The sequence below is a fragment of the Salminus brasiliensis genome, chromosome 8, assembly GCF_030463535.1.
Source record: "Salminus brasiliensis chromosome 8, fSalBra1.hap2, whole genome shotgun sequence".
NCBI lineage: Eukaryota > Metazoa > Chordata > Actinopteri > Characiformes > Bryconidae > Salminus > Salminus brasiliensis.
Window position 1 is genome coordinate 20,774,550 of NC_132885.1, and position 21,895 is coordinate 20,796,444.

A 21,895-nucleotide genomic window follows, 5' to 3' on the forward strand; every position below is an offset into this window, starting at 1 on the left:
ATGTAAAAAGAGTTTTACAGCAGTCAAAACAATTCTGAAGCAGTTATATTGGTACATTCATCATAAAATTCTAATGCACTCTTTGGACAAACGTATTGAGACACATTGTCTTTTATTTTATGTTTCTTCCAAAATTAAGGTCTCTTGACTGTCTCCACTGTCCAGAAAGGCTTTTGGAGATTTGCTGTGAGTATCTGATTCATCCCACAAGTATTTTAGAAAAGTATTTCCACTACTCCACAGCTCAGTGCTGGGGGCTTTATACCCCTCTAGCTGACACCTGGCATTAGGTGGCCATAGGTTCATGTTTATCTGCTTCAGAGAGTCGTATTGTATTAGCAATACTTCTCTACAGGGACTAGACAAACTGTGTGTGTGCATTTGCACATCTATGTCATCAGAAGTGGTGTCCACAGATATCCAGACATATAGTGTATAATATTTAGGACAACTGGCAGATTCACATTACTTAAAAAAGTAAAAAAAAAAAAAGGCAAAATGCTGTTAAATGGGGCAGCAACAATATGTAGCATTTAAATACCAATTAGCAATATAAAGTGTTGTTGTTGCTTTTGTGACCAAGTAAACCCAGATTTATTTACTCTGTGAAAGGTACTTTTTTTAAACTAATGTACACTGCCCCCTACTGATTTTCTGATTGAAGAACAGCCCTTCACATATACTTTACAGTAGCTGACAGTTCCTTGAAAATCCAGTAATATTAATACTGTGGGTTTTTTTTTTTTTTTTTTGGGGGGGGGGGGGTACCTTACGTTTTGGGTACCTCTTGAGACTCTTAAGACTAATTCAGGAATAAGTTACGTGTAAAGATGCTTTACCAATACTTAGGGGGCAGATGGGGCTTTCTATCTAACATCGGCTGAACTGCTGCTTTGTCCAGAGGTCCTTTTGGTTTGGGTGGGTGTTCGTAGCAAACATCAAGCTTTCTTAATGGTGTCAAATTATATTTTCAAGAATCTGGTCATTTCTAAATGGATAAACTGTAGGCTCTTTTAAGCCACACAACAATGCTCTGTCTGTGTTGGGGTTTATCATTGAGTCCATAAGGGACAAATCACATTTAGGCATGACGGTGGTGTTCAGAACGATCTTATTATCCATGCCACCAGCTGCTAAAGCTATTTGAAAATAAGAGTGCAGTGCCTAGTGAAGGGGATAACTACTCGTAGTAAGCCAGTGAATCACAGAAAAAAAGAGTCTTTCTTCACTAGCTTACAGTGCTAGGCCTATGTGTAGCCTGTGAAGTCATGGGTATCCTGTGCATGTGAACTGCTGTGCTACTGTTATTGAGATGTTCTTACTGCATTGGTGCAGTAGGCTTTTCTGATGAGGAGATCTATATGTATCTATATGAAGTACAGTACATACAAGGAGTTTAGTTTCTCAGTTTGACACTTTGTTGTGTCTTGTTGAGTGTGTGATTGGGCAGTTATTCAGAATAAATACTACTCAACATGAATACACGTCAATATGGTGACTAATACCAACAATACTAATATCAAAACCTTCATGTATAAAACTGCTGGGCTGTGTTTTCCTTGATACAGCTCAGAAGTGAAGTCCTCTTATTGTCCCACTAGTGCTGCATGTTTTGAATGCTCAGTGGAAGGTACAGGTGTAAGCGCAAGTCTTTTAGCCAAGTAAACACTGGAGATGCAAGAATGGCCAATCTGGTCGAACACAGCCAGTGTTTGTTGAATGGCGAATTAGACTCAACAGGAATCAGCATGCATTCTGTTATCAGGCTTTAATCATCCATTCAATTACAGAGCAGAAATATCGCCTCTAATTGATCTGGCCTGCCGATTTGTTTCGATTTCTCGTTTACCTCAAGTCGTTTATCCCCTCTACCCACTGGCTGCTAATGAATGGACTCGTTAGGAGAGGGCGTGCCTAAGTGAAAGTGACTCTAAGCGTGGCGCTGCCAGATGCATGATGGCAGGGAGAAGGCCGAATGTTAAAACAGCAGGCAGTGTAATGGGCACCTCATTGCTGGAGAGGCAGGCAGGAGAGTGGGCACCTGTCCATTAAGCCCCACTGCGGGTGCAGGAGTTAAGTGGCCTAGCCACGGTGGAGCTCTGCAGGGACAGCTGTCTACTGGAGACAGCTGCCAGACGTTGAAGGGGTGCTGAGTGTGTTGAGGAAGACTTTAGAAGTAGATGTAGTCTGAGATGAGTAACAGCTCATTATATCTTGGATCTTTGTGCAGTCTTCTACTGTAATGGTTCAATATTGAGGACAGGGAGAGCAGTAAAACAGGTGATAATGCATTAGACATAGGAAAACGTCTCCATTCTTAGCTTGGAGTTAGATACATAGCTATCTTTTGCATTTCTCCTTCAAGGCATTAATGTTTGGCCTGTTTTGTTGGACTCCAGTTTCTTTGAGTTTCAGTCAGTGGTGTATGTGGGTGCATGCATTTCCCCTATTAGATCAGCAGACAGATGTGTAGTAGGCATTTAAACTGCTTAAGAGTATTATCACTTTCTGTTACACAAGCGGTCTTAAGGTTAGGCATTTCAAAACAAAAGGAGATTAGATCTCAAAGAGCTATTTTACATACACAGATTACACCTTGTCACCCATGTCCACTGAAAGTGCTATTTAGTCCATACTTGGCTTACTGTGTCATGTTAGTAAAGGACATGTTTTCGCCCTTAATAGAATTACCAAATCTCCCTCTAGACCAGCAATGCCCAAATCATCTGCCTTAGGCTACCAAGGGGCTAAGTTACATTATATATACAAACAAAGAAGGTAAAATATGAGAATTAGACAAATATACAACTAATGGTTTAAAATAAAGTATATAAAAATGTTCATTTTCTTGCTGGATGCTGGAATAAGATTACAGTAACTTTCTGTCTGATCTAATAAAATGTCTTCACGGGCCAGCTTTGGGGGGCCCTGATCTATTTATTTTATGATTATATCAGCAGACCTGGGCAGAAGAACAGTGTTATGTGGTGGTTCTGTGACTTTTTATCAATACTTTATAAGTAGTCTTGATCAGAGGAGGATGAATCCCCCTTGTCTTGGTTCCTCCCAAGTTTCTTCCTCCAGCTCTGTGGGAGATTTTTCTTGCCACTGATGCCTTTGGCTTGCTCATCGGGAGGTTTTATGATTTATGTTGATCTCTTGTCCTATTACTTGATTTCGGTAAAGCTGCTTTGTGACAAAGTCAGTTGTAAAAAGCTCTATACAAATAAATTTGATTGGTTCTAGATTGGTTGATGTGGTAGAATAGAGTTTACAGGGTGGGAACAGTCATTATCATGGTTTTGCTAAACTATTTAAATATTATGGTACATTTTATATTATGAATTATGAATTTTATATATGAGTTATTACATAGTTATTACAGTTGTACGGTTGCCTAAAGAAATAGCAAGCATGTATGCTTTTTGTAAGTTTCACTGTCAACACATTTAAAACTGTAAAATGTAATGCATTTTTCCTACAAAACAATTCAGTAAACAAATCGATTATTTTTACTTAATTTCATATTTGTACATGTATGAATGCATTTCAGGTCAGAAAAGCACTTTCTATTCTTTCTAGTCTTGTTTCAGTGAGATACGACTTACAATATTTAACTGTTTTCCACTGCCAATAATTGGGACTTTTTAGGCCTTCTATTGTGAGAATCTAGCATTATTCCCAGTGAGATCAACTATCCTGAAGTATTCCAAAGGATTTTCTCCCCCCTCTCCACTTGCTGCAATCACAGCTTCTACTCTTCTGGGAGAGCTTTACACTACATATTGGCACACTGCTGCTCCCCTACTTCACAGCCCAACACTGGGAGCTTTATATCCTCTAGACTCTCTGCCTTATCATGTGTGGCTTCTCCAGAGCATTGCATTCTATTAATAATGCTTTTCTGTAGGGAATGTATAAGCTGTGTGTGCACTGTGTGTGTTAAACTTACATGTCAGCAATGAAGTCACCTTAAAGGTGCCATAGAACACATTTATTACCGGATAGCGTTGCTATATTCCCAGTGTCCTCTTGGCCTGGTGTGTGGTTAGCTAGCTGAAGAGATTGTAGCTTGTTGGCTGGGTTAGCTTATAGCCTAGCACCTGCCTAGCACCCACTTCATTCCCCAAATGTTTTTATTTCACCCAATGCCTTTGAGTTCACCTGTTGGTGTGTGTTTAGCTCTAGTTTGAGTCCCGTTTGTTTTTGAGAGAGCAGACATTGGAAAAGTGATTTAGCCTAGCATGGATACCAGCTCACTTTCCTAATGTTCACGGTTTGGCATTTCCTTGACCTGTATTCTCATTAGTAAAGCTATGCCAATGCAAATACAGTGAACCTCAAGTAAATAGGTAAATAGGTGGCATTCTAGGGGCCTTTAAGTAGCTGAGCTTATGGGATGTCTGGATACATTAAATCAGACCATATGTGATTCCTAAGAAATACCACACTGAATCTGACTGGTCGGTTCTAACGTATCTATATAGCGTCACCTGTAGGCTTTCTGTTCTCGTGCTTCTGAGCCATATAACTGCATTTTAAGGAGAGAGGTGGAGGATTAGAGCTGTGCCGTTGAGATAGAATTAGAGCAAACATCTGAGGAGTAATTGACAGGGAGATGAATTCTCACTCCACTTCCAGAGTCTCCCGACGTGATCAGCATACCTGCATGGTCGGTTTACAGAGTAAGCATTGCACAGTGCTTGATGGGCATATCACACACGTGATCTCGATGCCAATTTAGACAAGCCCGCCTGCCGTTCTGCTCTTTGCAGCCACCTCACACAAGTGCAATGTGCATCAGTAATGTTCCCTTGATTTGCTGTATGAAACAAAATCAAATCTCCTTTAATGGCCTTTTACTTCAGTCGTAATTGAAAAAGCTTTGTTGAGACGCTGCAGTGTAGCATGCTGGTCTGTGATCACCTCTTACTTTGCATAACCCATTTGATGCGCCAATGCTGCATGGATTAGTCGGCGGTGGTTGATGTCTGAGTCAGATTCCTGCTTGGTTATGACATTCCCAACAGTTTGACTTTGATCAAGCATGTTTCAGAGGCATAATCTTGATCATTGGGTCATTATTATCATATCTAAAACACATGGGTGTTTTCAGGCTGAGAATGCACACTGCAAAAAACTGTAAAAGTGTTTCTTTGACAAGGTGGCCATCTTCTGGTCGGAAAAGAAATGACATGATGAAGTAACCCATTAGTGAAGACTATTGTGATAAGGTGTATTGGCTGTGTGGGAAAAGTATATCAATAACAGCTCATAAAACTGACCATATAAACAGCATTGACATTGGATAATCAATCACAGAGCACTCAATTCTAATCAGTAGATATTGCCTGATGGACTGAGGCAGTCAAGGTTTCCTCAGGTCTGATGTTTATTATTGATGTTTTACCCCTATTTATCCCTATTTTTTAACTCTAAATGACATATCAAAATTAAAATTGGGCCTCCTTAATATGCTATCAAAGCAAGGTTTACTTCAGGGCACAAACCTAATCAACTCTTTAGGTTTTGAAATGGCTTTATTTATCTTTATTTTTCTTCATTTCTTGTTGGCTGAGGTCCACTTTGACTTAAGTGAGACTTGTGTGGGTTGAACCAACAACAGTCTATTAATTTTTACACAATCTTATTCCAAACCTCTTATTAGAATTGAGAAAGCTGTGTTGTGGTATTCGTTTCTTTAAGAAAGACACCGTATGTAAATTATCTCTGTTCTGATTGGCAGACCAAGTTGAATTGTTGTTGTTACTGTTTACTGTGTGAATAGGCGACTGAACTGCTGTAGCTGGAATGGATGGATTTGCACTGATCACCCATAACATTAAAACCACTGACAGGAGAATTGAATAACATTATTTTCCCATTACAATGGCACCTGTCAAGAGACGGGTTATATTAGGCAGTAAGTGATCAGATGATTGCATTTATGCGTTGAAAGCAGGAAATAAGATTTTGGCAATACATGGTATTTAATGTAATTAAATTAACAAAAATTTTCCATTATCCTTAAGGTTGTCTGTGATTTTCATGATTTGTCCCAGTATAATTACTTTAAAAGTTATATAAAATGATAGTATCTTGAAACATGAAATGACTGAATAAATAGTAACTGTCTGTTTCAACAAATAAATTATTACCATAATATTAGAAATAAATGTGCATTAAAACTGTATTAAAAGATTTGTAAAAAATTTAATAACATGTATTCTGCATCTTTATGCATATTTGGAGATTATCAAGGTCATGGCATCTTGTGTTACATATCCTATATGTTTAAATATTTGTAAACACCCCTTCTAATGAATGCATTCTGCTACTTTATGCTGCAACCACTGACACGACAAATGCACACACATACAGCTTGTCTAGTTCCTGTAGAGAAGTGATAGAATAGGACTAATAGAATAGGCAGAAAAACATGAACACCATGCACCAAGCCTAATGCCAGGGGTGGTCTAGAGGGGTATTAAGCCCCCCAATAATTGAGCTGTGGAGCAGTGGAACTGTGTTCTCTGGAATGATGGTAGTGCTCCATTGAATACTGTTGATGAGTTGGGGAGTTGGGGGTGTGGTGGGGTTGTGATTACCCAACATCCTGACCTCATTAACGCTCTTTTTGCTGAATACAATCAAATCCTCACAGCATTGCTCTAAAATTGAGTAAAAAGCGTTCTCTGCACTGTAGAGACTCCAACAAAAGCAGGCTAATCTCTTTTTAAATACCCTTGATTTCAGAAGAAACCATGAATGAGCAGGTACACAATTCTTTTGTCCTTACAGTGTACTTACAAAACAGAACTTTTAAAGAGGCCACATCCAAAACCTCAGAACTGTTACACAACAGCTTTGCCTCATTTTCTTTACGCCCCCCAAATACGGACACACGCCCAGCACACTTTAAAAGCTGTAATATGGAACAACTCACAATTCACTACGAAGTGTGAATGCACTTCAGGATGCACATCAACGCTAGACTCGGCTAGTGGTTATGACCACAGCTCTGCTTGTGCACACACACTGAGGAGCAGCCTAATTTGGACAGTGAAGAAGCTAAAGCCGGAGAAGTTAGCAAGTGCTATACTCAAAGCTAACCATCGAAGAAGCAACCCTCTGTGAAGCACATCCGATGGCTGGGGAATGAGGCTTTCTGAGATTTCCCTGCCATTTTCTACAAGCCCACCATAAAAGAAAAAAACAGCATGTTTTATCCTGAGGCAAAAGACAGGGTTGTAAATAGGATTGTGAACTGTACCTGAGCATTTTTTACCCCAACGGAAATCACTCACTATTTATACCTCAAAAACGAGTTAAATCCTGGGCAAATGCATTCTATTCTTCGAAACATTCCTCAAGATGTCTTCATAAATGTATAAAATGCTTGTTTCAGGCCAGAATACCAGGAAAACTAAGCTCATGTGCTACACTTCTGCACCTTAGCCACACAAATTCTACTTCAGCTCTAAGCCTCAAATCCACACGCCGAGCGTAAAGCCTCAAATCAGTATAAGAGGCTGTTAAAGCCACTCCAGGGTGTGATGAAGTCCTGGTGTGTGTGTAGGAGCGTGTGAATGGGAATGCTCTGTGGCTCTTGGGGTGAATAACTGACGTCAAGGCTGGCAGACATGAAGCGGGTACAGAGTGTTCTCCTCTTCATGGGTCAGAGGGAAATGAGGCTGTATGGTTTCCCTGGTGACGACTGGCCTCTGCTTAGGGCCAGTGGCACTGTCTTTCTACCAGCCCTAAAATAATTACTGTGCGGTAGTAATGTGTGGTATACATACATATGGTACTGTATAGATCCTCTCTACCTGACAAACACACACAGTGAGGAGAGGGATTTGTAACGAGGTCTTGGCCTGTTACAGGAGTTCCCTCCGCGTGCCATTTCGCGTCAAAGAGTGTAACGACACGTGGGAGAAGGAGTACAGATTCCTGGAGTGTTTTCTGAAGGGTTAGGACGTGTCCACAGTCCTCCGGTGGCGCAGACGCGGCTACCACACCCATATTAACCAATGTAAGGCATTACGCTGCATGTTTGTGAGGGGGTTTCTACCTAGAAATCGTATGAAATGCAGTGTTCCTGCTACTTTGTGCAATCTAGCCCCTTTAAACACACCCTCCGAATTCACGAACTGACCAACTGGAATCAAAATCAGCCAATCAAATGACTGAGAAATCAGCCAATTAAAACAGCGGAGCCTATTCGAGATGGTCCAACATGGACATGAGGATGGAAGACGCTCTTCGCTGTACCACCGCCACGCACGTGAGTCGCGCCCAGCGTCGTGCAGTGGAGTGGATCCGGCTCGCCGCGCGCGCTGCGCCGCGTCTGCTGTAAAAGAGACGCGCGAGAGATGTTCTTCAGCTTTGAGCTTGGATGCACGCGGACAGCACGCGAGCTCTCCGCTGCTTCTACACCTCTGGCCGAGCAGGTAACGCGTGCTTCATTCCTTACAACAGCAGACTCGGTCGTGTTGATCCGACACCGGGGGCGAGAAGCAGAGCAGCATGAAGCAGAACCACTGCGTTGGTTCTGCGAGGGAGCGCAAGATGAACATGGAGCAATTAGATGCTGATGTAAATGATGCGATGATACAGGCTAAGCCTATGCACCCACATCACTGACGCACTGACACGGCTAATAATAGACTACATTTACACAACGGAAGCATCGGGACCATCATACATTTGCTCTTAAGACGGGGTTCGGTTGGTTCTATCATTAAACAGAACCACGAGAACTCAAAGAACCACTTGTATGCTTGTGAAATGATCCCTGTCTAGGGTTGGCATACGGATACTCTTGGGATTCGGACACAGGAACATGATTCAGGCAGGAACACAATATATATACATATATAACTGATACATTGTTAGCATTATTATACATTACTGATACTAATGATGCACTGCTGCATTATACAGCCTCAGAAAACAAAAGGAAACTACCATACCCTCACTGGGATAGTACCCTCAAAGGTACGTCTTTAGTACTTTTAGTTAGAGAATATAATTGTACATAAAGATGTAAATATGTAGTGTAATACTTTTAACACATTTAAGGTACACAACTATACCTTACGGAGCATGTTATACCTTTAGCATACATTTACAGTACTTCAAAATATACAAGTAAATAAAAAATAAATAACAAATATATAATAATAATAATAGATATTATATACTGACAGTATAGTACTTTAGATAGTATTTATACTGACAGAACAACAAACAGAACTGTTACAAAACATGGACTTTAAACCTAAATTACAAAGGAAGACTAAAAGTTTTAGATTCTGTACATCTTTATATTATTTAATATCATTTGGTTGATGAGAAACCGCTGTGGGTGTGATTTTACTCACATTTTGACCTGTAATGAAAATGTAAATAGGAGTGGTCATAATGTATCATCTATCTGCCACTGAGCGTTACCTATAAGCAAACATTGGCTACATGGCAACCATATGGATTTAGACCAAGCCAGTGCACTTTAGAAGGTGGTAAAACAGGGAAGTGATGCTGAAAGCAAGCTGAGAATCACTTCTAGTAAATGAGCTCATTATAAGTTCATTAAATCTACAGTGACAAAAATCACTGCCAGGCATTCGTTTTTCTGTGAGATTGCTGTGAGGTAGTTTTGGTGACCACTCTGAATATTACCGGCAGCTGCGTGGTACAAATCCTGCTAGTTGTAAGATTTGATTCATATGGCATAAAGGAGACATTAATTCATGCCCTCAGCAAACCGCTGCAAATGGATCTGTCTGAAGAGACCGAGGCAGATCTGTGTGTGAGTGCAGCTTTCTACTACAGTTTCTTTTTCTTCATGCAGTTATGAAGAGAAGAAAATCAACCTCTTCACTTCCACAGACGGACAGATCTGAGCAATCTTAGTAACAAATGAGTATGTGATAAGGCAATGATTTAAGTAGCTATATACAATGTATATTCTAATGTTTAAATGTGTGTGTGTGTGTGTGTGTGTGTGTGTGTGTGTGTGTGTATACGACAGAGTTAATGTAACCTTTAAAAAAGTGTATCTAAAATCAAATTTCATTCACTTTTGGACTGTTTCTGACTGAACTGCTAAATGTATGCTATTATTTATTATTATTAATTAAAAGATTTATCGATGTTTCCTAGTAAACTGTAATCTGATTCAGAATATTCCTCATCAGATATAAGAGAGAAAGAGAGAGATAGAGAGACAAAGAGACACAGAGAGAGAGAGAGAGGACAAAACATAACATAAAACATTTTTGCTAAACTAAAAAAAAGAAGATGAATAATGTGTTCATACAAGAAACCAATCAACATCTCTGCTACACATGAAAATGTAACCTGTGTTTCCAGCAGCAAACAACGTTAATAAGAAAATCAAGCCGGACAGGGTGGGAGCGCAAACAATAAAACTATCACCATAGTTATGCCCCATAGTTATGCTGCATTCCAATTGAACTTGGATGCCGGATTTTCCAAGTTCCATGTAGGACATTTCAACTAGTATATATATTCATAGCATCACGGCCTCTGTTTCTGTCTTCTACCAGCTCAGACGCCATGTTGCCATAAATATAAATATATATACAGTGTATGTGTGGTTGTTTGTGTTTGTTTCTGACCAGAATTCTTTTGTATAAATTTAAAAAGTCTGCAAGGGTCAGTAAACTTCTAGATTGCTCCTTGCCTTACCCAGACACCAACATCTATTTGTGGACATGCTTCCATTATATTTGGATGTGCAAAATACTGTATAATACATTTTTATCAACTAGCATCGCTAACAATGCTAGCAATTCTAACAATGCTAACCTGTTTTGAAATAGTGTACAATTATCAAAATGTTTAACTGGAACATGGCCAACTTGGGCCTGATGTCATTCCCAGCTCCAACTTCTGAGGTTAACGCAATGCAGCATTAGCAATGAAAAACAATCAGTTTGTAAAACTCTAGACAGGTTTTCTAACTTAAATTCATGTTGAAAGAGAAACACATTACTGTATATTAAGGGGATATGGATTTTCTCATTGACTGTACGAATCCACTTGCATTTTGCTCTGGTCACATTCCACCATATCTGATCTCTCTCCTCACTTGTGTTTATAGTTTTCATAATAGACATCAGAAGGTAGCCCTAATTACCATTCTCTACCCTAAGAGAAAGGTTAATGTTTGGCGCCCATGCCAAAACTAATCCACCCTCGTCCATGCCGAGGCAGACTTCACCCCACCGCAGCCCATCATGCACTGCAGAATGTGCCAGAGCTCTCCAACGAAAGCAACAGGATGCAGCAAAGCTGAGCTGCAAGTAGACATGTCCAATTGCTTGCAACACTGCACCAGCTGTATTTGTAATACTTATACATGTGGAGGCTGTATTTTAGCCTGCTAATTGTTCATGTTCTTCTAAACAGTGCTTCATTTATGTGAGAAAATTAGAACAACCCATTAAATCTTTTTTTCAGTTTTTTCATATAGACATTTGATCTTCAATCAAACAATGTCTAGAGATAGACGCAATTTTAAAATGAAACAAATAAAAGTGATCTTAATTCTGTTGAGATGATGTGCAGTGATCTGAAACTGCTGTGCATGTAAAACTCTCAAACATCAGACTAAATTAGTAAAGGAGGCAGTTATAGGAAGTCGTCTAATTGAGGGTGTCCTAACTTTTTCCTTATAAGAATTTGTTCCTTTCTATTAATGACATTTAACACAGATTTTTCATTTGTTTAGTTATGTTACCTCCACCTCTTCATATCTATATGTTTAAAAATGTTTAAAAAAATACAAAGGTTTTAATGGGGAGTTTTTTTTTCCCATGTTACATATATTACAGCCACTAGAGGCTGAATAAAGTAGTATCGTTGTAAATCTGTTAATTACACACTTAGTAATTAAACAACACCTGATGAAAAAGTTATCATTAGGGTGAATCTAGAGTATCTAGAATAGCTACCTAATTGTTGTGAACCTGCCTAGATGATTACTTATCAGAGAAACAAAGAAATCACCCATTAAAGAAAAATTCATTGTTTGGAAGTTTAATCCACAGATACATCACAAACATACTATAGATACCATAAAAAAAATAAATAAAATAAATCATTTGCCAGTCTACTTTGTGGTCAGAAATCAATCTGTCAGTAGCGTGGACACAGCCTCTTGTTGCTGATTATGTTTATTTGGATATTATCAAAATTTTTGTGTATTTGTCTCAAACAACATAGAATTGTATTGCAATAATTGTCTTTGTATCAGTTTATCAGACTATTATTAATTTTGCTTATATACTTTTAAAAGTATTTCGTAAAAACAGAAGAGGGTTAGGGTGTTCCCCACTCTCCACTAAACTGAGAAGAAGCACACATGGGTTGCATGTGTGAACACTAATAATATATGTACCACTGTTTGTGTGTGTGTGTGTGTCTGAGTGGGGTAATGCTGATGAGTCTCGCTAGTTGTAGATGGATGCATGTGTTATGCTAATTCTAGCTCTTGCGGAACTGGACAAGAGCTCTAGAGTTTTAGTAATCACTGCAGGAGAGGATCTCAGGGCTTGGAGAGGTCTGCTTGGTCGTAAGCTACCCCTCATGCAAACATTTTCTTCCAACCAAAAGAGTAAATGGTTTTTATCCTTTTAAAGCCACAAACTAAAAAATCTACAACCCGTAGTCCTGACATTAAACCTACAAACAGGTTTACAGCACTGCCAACATATTACATTACATAAAATATATTTAGTATAATCTAGTTTCACTATGTTCCAGTTTTGTACAGTGTAAATTATTAATATATCATATATTAATATATTATATAATATTATATATTATATTATATTATATATATTATATTATGTATTATATTATATATTAATATATTATATTATATATATTAATATAAAATATATTTTTAATGTTAAAATGTAACAAACATATTTACAGTATTTGTTCACACAAAGTTACAGAAGTCTGTGGAAACCATGCATTAGAGAGTTTAAAGCTTATGTAAGCTCATTTTTTTAGTCAACAAGTTTTTTTTTTTCAGTTTTGTGGGCTGTCTAGGTCCTTTCTTATGTCACATGCGGGCACATTACAATTATATTGGCCTCTGCTTGAGCAATTGAGTCTGATATAGTATAGTAGAACAATAAAAGCTATAGTAGAACAATAAAAAGGACGGACAGAAAGATACAGCAGACTATGGCTAGGAAAGGGAGTGTGTGTAAAATAGTTAATGGAGAAAGTGGTTGAACATACATGGTGTCATCTCAAAATGTTGAGGCTTTAATCAAGTTCATTTTACAAACAGAAGAACATTATTTATGATTAACACAAACTGAAAAGGCAGAACAGGTGCTAGAAGCGGAGGAGACATGGAGAGCAAGCAACCGAGAAAGAGAGAGATGCGAACTCAAGGTGAAGTAAACGTTAGCTAACTAGTACAAACAGGGGCAGAACTAAAAAAGTAAACTTAACCTAAACTAAAACCTTCATATCTGAGAGGAGTAATGAAAAATGGTGGAGGATGGGGTGGGAACAGGCACTCAAAATAGCCATTCTGAACAGAGTTGTTCAGACAGGGTGAAATGGGTGATGTGGTGCTGGATCCATGTGGTATTTTGACTAAAGTATGTCACAGATTTTTTGTTTGTTTGTTTTAAAGGGAACTGTGATACGTCATTAATACAAAACTGTAATTGGGTTTGAGAAAGAATCAAGCAGTAAAACAGCATAAAAAGGTATTGACCAGATCATCTACAAAAGAAAAAATTGTGAATTATTTAGTTGACAGTTAAACATGAGGGTATGATCTCCTAGCTAATGATTGTGTGTCATAATTCTGTAATACAAAGATCACTTACAAAACAGGTCACTGTTACCCTGCAAGGGGGGAGGGGGGGCATGGATGCTTCCTCTGGCAGAAGGGATTGTCTTGTTGCTACGTAGTTGATGGCCTGGTTGCTAAGGCTTCTGTGTATGGAGGATTCTTATGTAGGTCCTTGGAAGAGAGCAAACAGACACAGACACTGTCCTTCACAAATGAAACATTCTTCTTCAAAATCTAGTTCAGTTGATTAGAGGGTGGCAAAATGTACTCACAATGACTTATTCAGTGTCCATGTCTACCAGATGTGTACATTTTCAAGTTTGATTTTCACAGTCCAGGGAGATGTCCAACAACAACAAATAAAACATTATGACAGACCTATCTTGCACTACCTAATTTCATATGTTATTAACCTGGGAAAGCCTGCAAGACCAGGTTTCACATAGAAGAGAAAACCTGTACATTACCAGCTTACATTTTACTGTGTGTTGCAGGTTCTTGGAAAATGCACCTACATGTGTCTGACCATGCATGTAAGATCGAAGGTCTTGGACGAATTGTGGTGAATTTATCCTTTGCACTAAACACCCGACCCTGTCCTCCACAAAGAACAGCCTGCAGTAACCATGGCAACTGCAGCATCCCAGGGGTGAGCATACTTTGAACACTCATCTTTTATCTAAGACAGGAACTGATGGTGCTGCGATCTTTTGTGTGTTTAGTGGGAAGGCATCGCCTATTTTTTAATATCAGTCTTTTAGTTATGAGCATATGGCATTGGAAAGCGTATAGTGCAGTACCGTACGGCACAGTACAGTACAAACGCAGTGTACAGTTCTTTTCCTCTGTTCCTCTGAAAACAGTATGTTACGAATCAGACAGTCAGACCAGTTAAACATTTAGATTTCGACATTTCTCTCTCTGCGCACTTCACTCTGAGCATCTGCTTGACTAATTATGTAATTCTCCATGAGCGTCAGAGAAACGTCAGCCCATTGGATTGGATTCCGCCTTAAATCCTACCTCACATGTCCTCTTAACACTCTGGCGTACCAGTTCACACCTTGCATGATGAAATGTGCTTTATTCTGTGTGTTAGATGGCAATTGCTGCATTTACGCTCAGGTTATCCAGAGCACTGTTACAGCATCCATATGCCTCACTCACTCTTTTCTTCTAGGTTATGTAAGCTGTAGACAGTGATCGACCAAAGAGGCACTAACAAGACCAAGGTGAAGGAGTAGAGTGGACTCTTTAGGCATGGACTGACATTGCCTTCTGTGGACTTCGCTACCATGTCCTTGTGTAATGCTAGCTCTCTGGAAGGATGTGGCCTGCTGGAGCCAATTGAGGACGAGCTGCAGGATGTCGAGACTGCTCTTATGCCTGCCGTGCTCAGGGTGGCCCTGGCTGCCATCATGATATTCATGATCACCATTGGTTTCCTGGGTAATTCCATCGTGTGCTTGATTGTCTATCAGAAGCCAGCGATGCGCTCGGCCATCAATCTGCTTCTGGCCACGCTGGCCTTCTCGGACATCATGCTCTCGCTGCTGTGTATGCCTTTTACTGCTGTCACTTTGGCAGCCACGGACTGGAGTTTTGGTACAGCATTCTGTCGAGCCTCGGTCATGCTCTACTGGCTCTTTGTCCTGGAGGGCGTATCCATTCTGCTCATTATCAGCGTGGACCGCTTTCTGATCATTGTGCAGAGGCAGGACAAGCTAACGCCACACCGGGCCAAAATTCTAATCGCAGCATCATGGGCACTGTCTTTCTGTGTATCCCTTCCATCTGTGGTGGGCTGGAGGACAGCAGGCATGGCAGAGCGGGTGCCACCCCAGTGCATCCTGGGATACAGTGACTCACTGGCCGACCGGGGCTACACTGTGCTGTTAGCAGTGGCTGTTTTCTTTGTGCCATTTAGTGTCATGTTGTACTCTTATCTGTGCATTCTGAACACAGTGAGGAGAAACGCGCTGCGGATCCACAACCATGCCACCGAAGGCAGCGTTGGACTCAACCATGTCAGCAAGCTGGGTCTGACAGGTCTGCAGCGCCCGCCACAGGTGAATGTGGACATGAGCTTCAAGACCAGGGCCTTCACCACTATCCTCATTCTCTTCATTGGTTTTTCTGTGTGCTGGCTGCCTCACACGGTGGTGAGCCTGCTGGCAGTCTTCAGCCGGCAGTTCTACTTCAGCCCAGTGTTTTATCCAGTCAGCGTGGGAGCCCTGTGGCTTAGTTACCTAAAAGCTGTCTTCAACCCTGTCATTTACTGCTGGAGGATCCGCAAGTTCCGGGAGGCCTGTTTGGACTTTATGCCAAAGACCTGCAGGTTATTCCCTAAAGTTCCTGGGCGAAGCCGCAGGCGGATAAGACCCAGCAATATTTATGTGTGTAGCAGTGAGACCCAGTCTTCAGTTTAGAATTTAGCCCAAAAATTCCTACAAAACTTTCAGAGATATTTAGGGGATATATTGGGAAAACGCTGTGCAATTTTTCATGTAAGTCATTTTGCAGTTACTGGTCAGTATGTAAGTAATGTAAGTAATATACTTTAAATGTATTTTGAAATACTGGCTAACAGAAAACATGTTTGTTCAAGGACGGTTGGCAAATAAAACCATCTGATGAAGTTTGAACTTACACTGAAGTTACTTATCTGATACTTTCTTTATCAAACCAATAAAATTATTTGTTTTTAAGCAGAGTTTATTGTTTTATATATTTTTATTTAAAATCATCAGTAAGAGCTGTATGTACTGTTGTTTGACAATAAATCATATGATTTGCCTTTAAGTGTTCATTTAAAAATAGGAATTCTAAACCTTTACACAGATATACATTCATACATACATATATACATATTTATATATATATATATATATATATATATATATATATATATATATATATACACTACATTATTGTCATGCAAAAACATACCTTCTTTTCATTTTTCATGTTTTGACATAATCTTTATCTGGAAATGGTTCTCTTTACATTGTTCCAAAATTTCACCATGGATGGACCGGTAGAAATGCTCTTTTACCCTTCCCTTGTAAAAGTTTGTCATTTTCACTTAGGATTTGTTTATGTGACTCACTAATTGTCTGTTCAACTGGAATGACCATCTGTCTTCAATGCCAGTATTTTCTGCTTTTAATGCTTTATTTTAAATAAATTAAAAATTTGAAACATTAACTGCATAACTTATGATATTTCACTTGTAATACTAATTATGCTAGGTTAGAAACTTGCTAAGGATGAGAGGTTGTATTTCTAGGAGTTCAATTAATAAGGTACCCATTTTAATTTTTGCCCATTTACTCCCTTGTCCTCTTAGATCATCACATCTAGTGACCTATACCTGATCAGTAGCAATACATGTTTTCAATAAATGAAGTAGAAAACCGCTTATTTAAAACATTAAATCTGACGGTATTGTGGAAAAGGGACCTTTATTGTGGCCAGTCTGAGGTGGGTAACCGGATTAAAAAATTGAAGTCCTTTTTCCGGTGTTGTGGGAAGTGGAAAGAAAAAGATGGCAGCCTACAGCGGTGGACGCGACGGTGGACAGACGAGAAAGTCTGACGGAAACGTCGCTGAAACTGACCTCCTGCTTCACCCCGAGCTTCTGTCGGGAGATTTTATTAAACTCGTGTTACATGAGGTCAGACCAACTGCTTCTCTTTCGCTGTAGTTAAACAGTTAGGCTAAGCTAACCTGATCAATGAGAGCAGCGCTGTTCGGCTGAGCGGCGGCGGAACCACCGAGCTGCTGCAGTGAACCAGTGTTTACACCCGGTTATCGTTACAGTGTTTACACCCGGTTATCGTTACAGTGTTTACACCCGGTTATCGTTACAGTGTTTACACCCGGTTATCGTTACAGTGTTTACACCCGGTTATCGTTACAGGGTTTACACCCGGTTATCGTTACAGTGTTTACACCCGGTTATCGTTACAGGGTTTACACCCGGTTATCGTTACAGGGTTTACACCCGGTTATCGTTACAGGGTTTACTACAGTGTTTAAACCCGGTTATCGTTACAGGGTTTACACCCGGTTATCGTTACAGGGTTTACACCCGGTTATCGTTACAGGGTTTACTACAGGGTTTACACCCGGTTATCGTTACAGGGTTTACACCCGGTTATCGTTACAGTGTTTACACCCGGTTATCGTTACAGTGTTTACTACAGTGTTTACACCTGGTTATCGTTACAGTGTTTACATCCGGTTATCGTTACAGTGTTTACTACAGTGTTTACACCTGGTTATCGTTACAGTGTTTACACCCGGTTATCGTTACAGTGTTTACTACAGTGTTTACACCTGGTTATCGTTACAGGGTTTACACCTGGTTATCGTTACAGGGTTTACACCCGGTTATCGTTACAAGGTTTACATTCAGTTGCTCTGTTCACTCAGTTCAGACCCAATCACACTGCTGTCAGCAGGGCTGGACATCGGGTAGACGTGCTAGGGAAGTACAGCACCATCTAGTCATGTTGCGTTCATGGTAGTGAGTGTGTAATGTCATGCCATCTCGATCATGTCATACAGGCTCTATTCAACCCAAATAACGTTGAGGGTTCGGTTTTCCCCTTATCAACCAGATTGTGCTGTAGCTGATTTTTTAATTGTTGGCATACCCGTCGGCAGCCACCTTGACACACAGAGAGCAGCTGGGGTTACCTACCTTGCTAAAAGACAACTCAACTGTAAATGTTGAGGGAGGGAATATTGCTGTACCTTCAGTACCCCCAAACCCTCTTTCTGTCAGCTCAGGGGCTCAAACCAGCAACTTTCTAGTCCCAAGCTTTTGCTCTAACCTTTAGGCCACTTCACTGTAGAACGGCTAAAGAATTTCTCTGTTTACATGCGTGAGTAGATCTGTGTACTAATGTTAGCATAACTTGTTATTGGATCAGACTGAGATTAGTGGTATTGCCTATCCCCACTGTCCAACATTTACAATGTTTACCATATAGAGAGAGCTTTTTTTCTCATTTAGTTGGATTTAGTGAAGTTATTATGATAAGCTCCAGCTTATCATGCCTAACAAATATGTTTATCATTATGATAGATATCATGTAATATAAAATGCTTTCATGAAATGCTGGTACTCTTTACAAATAGTGTCCAATCCTTTAAGCAAAGGGTCAGTGTGGATGCAGGTTTTCATCCCAAACAAGCCAGGGCAAACCTCTCACTTAATGTAGTCTCTGGCTTTTCCCAGTCTTAACAGTTGATTAGGGGATGTTAGAATGAAAATTTGCAGCCACACCCATGCTCTAGACCTTGTATGTTAATAAAGTCTTACCTAGGTCTATAAAAGCACCAGTACTTCTACATATAACAATTTTTCTTAATGCAGCTATTTGACTATTTGAGATGTTGTGTGAGTTACCAACTTCTGGATTCCCTTTGACAGAGGAAGATATGTACAGAAGATAAAGAAGATCGTGATCAGCTGACAGATTTGTATATCCAGCATGTTATTCCTCTACCACAGCGAGAACTCCCCAATAGTAGGTGGGGGAAAAGAATGGAGAAGACAAAAGCACGTCAGAGCTCAGTTAGTGTGCACAGGTAAACGATGCAGTGAAACCCATTTTCCTCTTGCTGCTTTTAAGCTTTCATGGAATGTTTTTGGAACTTCTTCGACTTCTTTGTCTGTTCTTTGTGACAGCTCAGGCACAGAGGGTGGCAGGAAAAGGCCGCTGATTGTGTTTGATGGAAACTCCACCAGCACTGGCAGTGTTAAACTGAAGAAGGCTGATGACTCCACATCGTCTGCAGTTACAGATCGCTTAAAGCCCCCACCTTCCAGCATTAATCTCACCAACCCCATACGCAAACTTTCAGGGTCCTCAACAAACTGTTCTCAGTCCTCATCCACTGTGTCTTCCACCCAAGCTCCAGTGTCAGCTTCAGGTACTACCAAGAGTCCTACAGGCAATGGCAACCTAAGCTCTTCAGGAGACTCCAGCAACATGAGCACAAAGCTGAAGCGTGGACCACCAAGTGATGGCGTGCCTGGAAGCCCTGTGAGTACAGCATGAATGCTGATCTACGATCAGTTTAGGCCTCTTACCATCTGTTTGATTGCATAAAGGGTTCTTTAAATAACCTTTGGTTGTACTCAGTCATATCAGGATATTATGACCACCTATCTAATAGTGGGAATAACCACCCTTGGCTCGGATGACACTAGCAAGACGTTGTGGCATGGACTGTATTAGGTGATGGAAGGTGTTCATAGAGGTTAACTGCTCCACAGCGGCACGATTGATGTGTGCCACTAGCTGAAGTCGTTGTTTCCCCCCCTCTGTTATGAAGAGCCCAGGGGTCATGACTGTTATGCAGTTGGGTGACACTCAATGTGCAGAAATCTATTTCCTTCACTATGGCAGCTCTAAAACATCCCAAGAAGATGCTACCACCCTTTGTTGGGTACCCTATTATCATGCCCATTTGGACATCAGTTAAATCACGTCCATCCACATGCTATAACTGACTGGTATGCTTGCTTACTTACTCACTTATGCAGCAAACCCGGTCACATGGAATCTGTGATGTCCGGGGCTGAGGTAAATTCAAACCAGGGTTAATATTATATTAATAATATCCTGATATGACTGTGACAGTGGGCGAAGGGTTTTAGCATCTCAGAATCCTTGAGGGATGTTATAGAGTCGCCTTAGTAAAGGTGTAGCTTCACATTGTGCTGTACCTGCATGTTGACTGCCTCCAAGCAGCATAACAGCGGTGCCCCATGGGCCAGAGGGGAATGACGACTCTAGCTTTGTACCACTCGCTGTCGGCGTGCCACTGTGGAGCAGTCACTTAATAAAGTCCATTTATATAAAAAGGCATTGTGAAGCACTTCCACTGCGAAAGCAGTGTTTACCATGTCATGACAGACATGATATGAAGATTGAAACCTGCATGATATTTTGCTATTAAACTGCAGTCGGTACTATTTCACATACAGTGCTGTCCTGACAGTTTAGGCACCTAAGCTTGTAAAAAAACAGCAGATCACATTAAAACAGATACAAGTTAACATAAATATAGTACATAGTAACAGGAATTTCTCATTTTGAGGTAGTTGAGATATTGAGTTAGTTTGAAGAACAACACTTGGGTCCAGATTTCTCCTGGATGCCCCCAGACAATACATGGATGTGTTAAATTTCATTACCTGATTTATTTAACATCATTAAGCACTGATTTACCAAACCAGGTGTTGGATCATAACTCTAAATATTACTAGACTCTCACGAGGAGAGCTTTGGAGATGTTGTACTGAACACTGTGAAGACACTGCTTCTAGTATGAATGGTATTTGTATGTATTCTTATATTCGTGTTTTACTGAGTAAATAAACATTTACTGTCCAGACATGAAGGTTTTCCATTCTACTCTTTACAAGCCTAAAGCTTGTGCACAGTACTGTGTATATTTGTATGGCTCTGTTCTTCTCAAAAATGCCTTTTTTTCTGTTGCAGGAGCTCAAATCACCTGAGGTGAAAAAAAAGATTCAGCATGTCACATGGCCTTGATCTCATGCCCCTTGAGAAGCCCAATGTGGGAAGGACTGCTATTACCTTTTTGAGGGTCTGAGTTTGCTGTGTGTGTCTCAGCTGTGTGCCCCATGACAAGGAAAGGGGATAAAAGGGGGTGATGAGCTTCTGCATTGGAATAAGGATGTGTGCTTTATTCCACAGAGGCACAGAACCTGTGATGTGCACTGAGGGCCTCACATGCCAAGAAGTGTACCAGTTAAAGGACCTTTCTCTCGAATATGAAACCTTAGGCCATGTGGTCCTAAAGAACAATGAGTATGGCTTCCTTTTGGAAACACTGTCACAATGTCATTTTTACCTGAATAAAGAATGCTGTGTGTTCACCACATCTCCTTTCAACATATAAGGATTTGTTTATGAGACACATCAGAAGTGACTCGAAATGGGTCCTCAAGAGTACTCAACATTTTTTTGCCAATTTTTTTAAACAGAATTTTTC

The 21,895-nt window shown here is 40.2% G+C and overlaps 2 protein-coding genes across 3 annotated transcripts; both read left to right on the forward strand.

The window, feature by feature from the left end:
* Nucleotides 1–7,978: 7,978 nt before the first annotated feature.
* gpr45 (G protein-coupled receptor 45) lies at nucleotides 7,979–16,605 on the forward strand. Of its 2 annotated transcripts, none has more exons than XM_072686076.1 (3): nucleotides 7,979–8,453; nucleotides 14,350–14,504; nucleotides 15,036–16,605. In XM_072686076.1, exon 3 carries the CDS (start codon nucleotides 15,151–15,153, stop codon nucleotides 16,282–16,284), a length of 1,134 nt encoding a protein of 377 aa, XP_072542177.1. In that variant the 5' UTR covers nucleotides 7,979–8,453; nucleotides 14,350–14,504; nucleotides 15,036–15,150; the 3' UTR covers nucleotides 16,285–16,605. The 2 variants fall into 2 exon arrangements, with proteins under 2 accessions (XP_072542177.1, XP_072542178.1); XM_072686077.1 differs by lacking the exon at nucleotides 7,979–8,453 and adding an exon at nucleotides 8,464–12,604.
* A 796-nt stretch (nucleotides 16,606–17,401) lies between these two features.
* Nucleotides 17,402–21,779, forward strand: c8h2orf49 (chromosome 8 C2orf49 homolog). The gene is made up of 4 exons (XM_072686080.1): nucleotides 17,402–17,531; nucleotides 19,299–19,456; nucleotides 19,557–19,914; nucleotides 21,379–21,779. The coding sequence occupies exons 1-4, from the start codon at nucleotides 17,403–17,405 to the stop codon at nucleotides 21,430–21,432; spliced, it is 699 nt and encodes a 232-aa protein (XP_072542181.1). The 5' UTR covers nucleotide 17,402; the 3' UTR covers nucleotides 21,433–21,779.
* The last annotated feature ends 116 nt before the right edge of the window (nucleotides 21,780–21,895 follow it).

Excerpts from the sequence above, each read along its gene's own strand:
- c8h2orf49 (XM_072686080.1), top strand. The coding sequence starts at position 17,403 with ATGGCAGCCTACAGCGGTGGACGCGACGGTGGACAGACGAGAAAGTCT. Across the intron at positions 17,532-19,298 it reads TTAAACTCGTGTTACATGAG|AGGAAGATATGTACAGAAGA; the intron begins GTCAGACCAACT and ends TCCCTTTGACAG. Across the intron at positions 19,915-21,378 it reads ATGGCGTGCCTGGAAGCCCT|GAGCTCAAATCACCTGAGGT; the intron begins GTGAGTACAGCA and ends TTTCTGTTGCAG.
- gpr45 (XM_072686076.1), top strand. The coding sequence starts at position 15,151 with ATGTCCTTGTGTAATGCTAGCTCTCTGGAAGGATGTGGCCTGCTGGAG.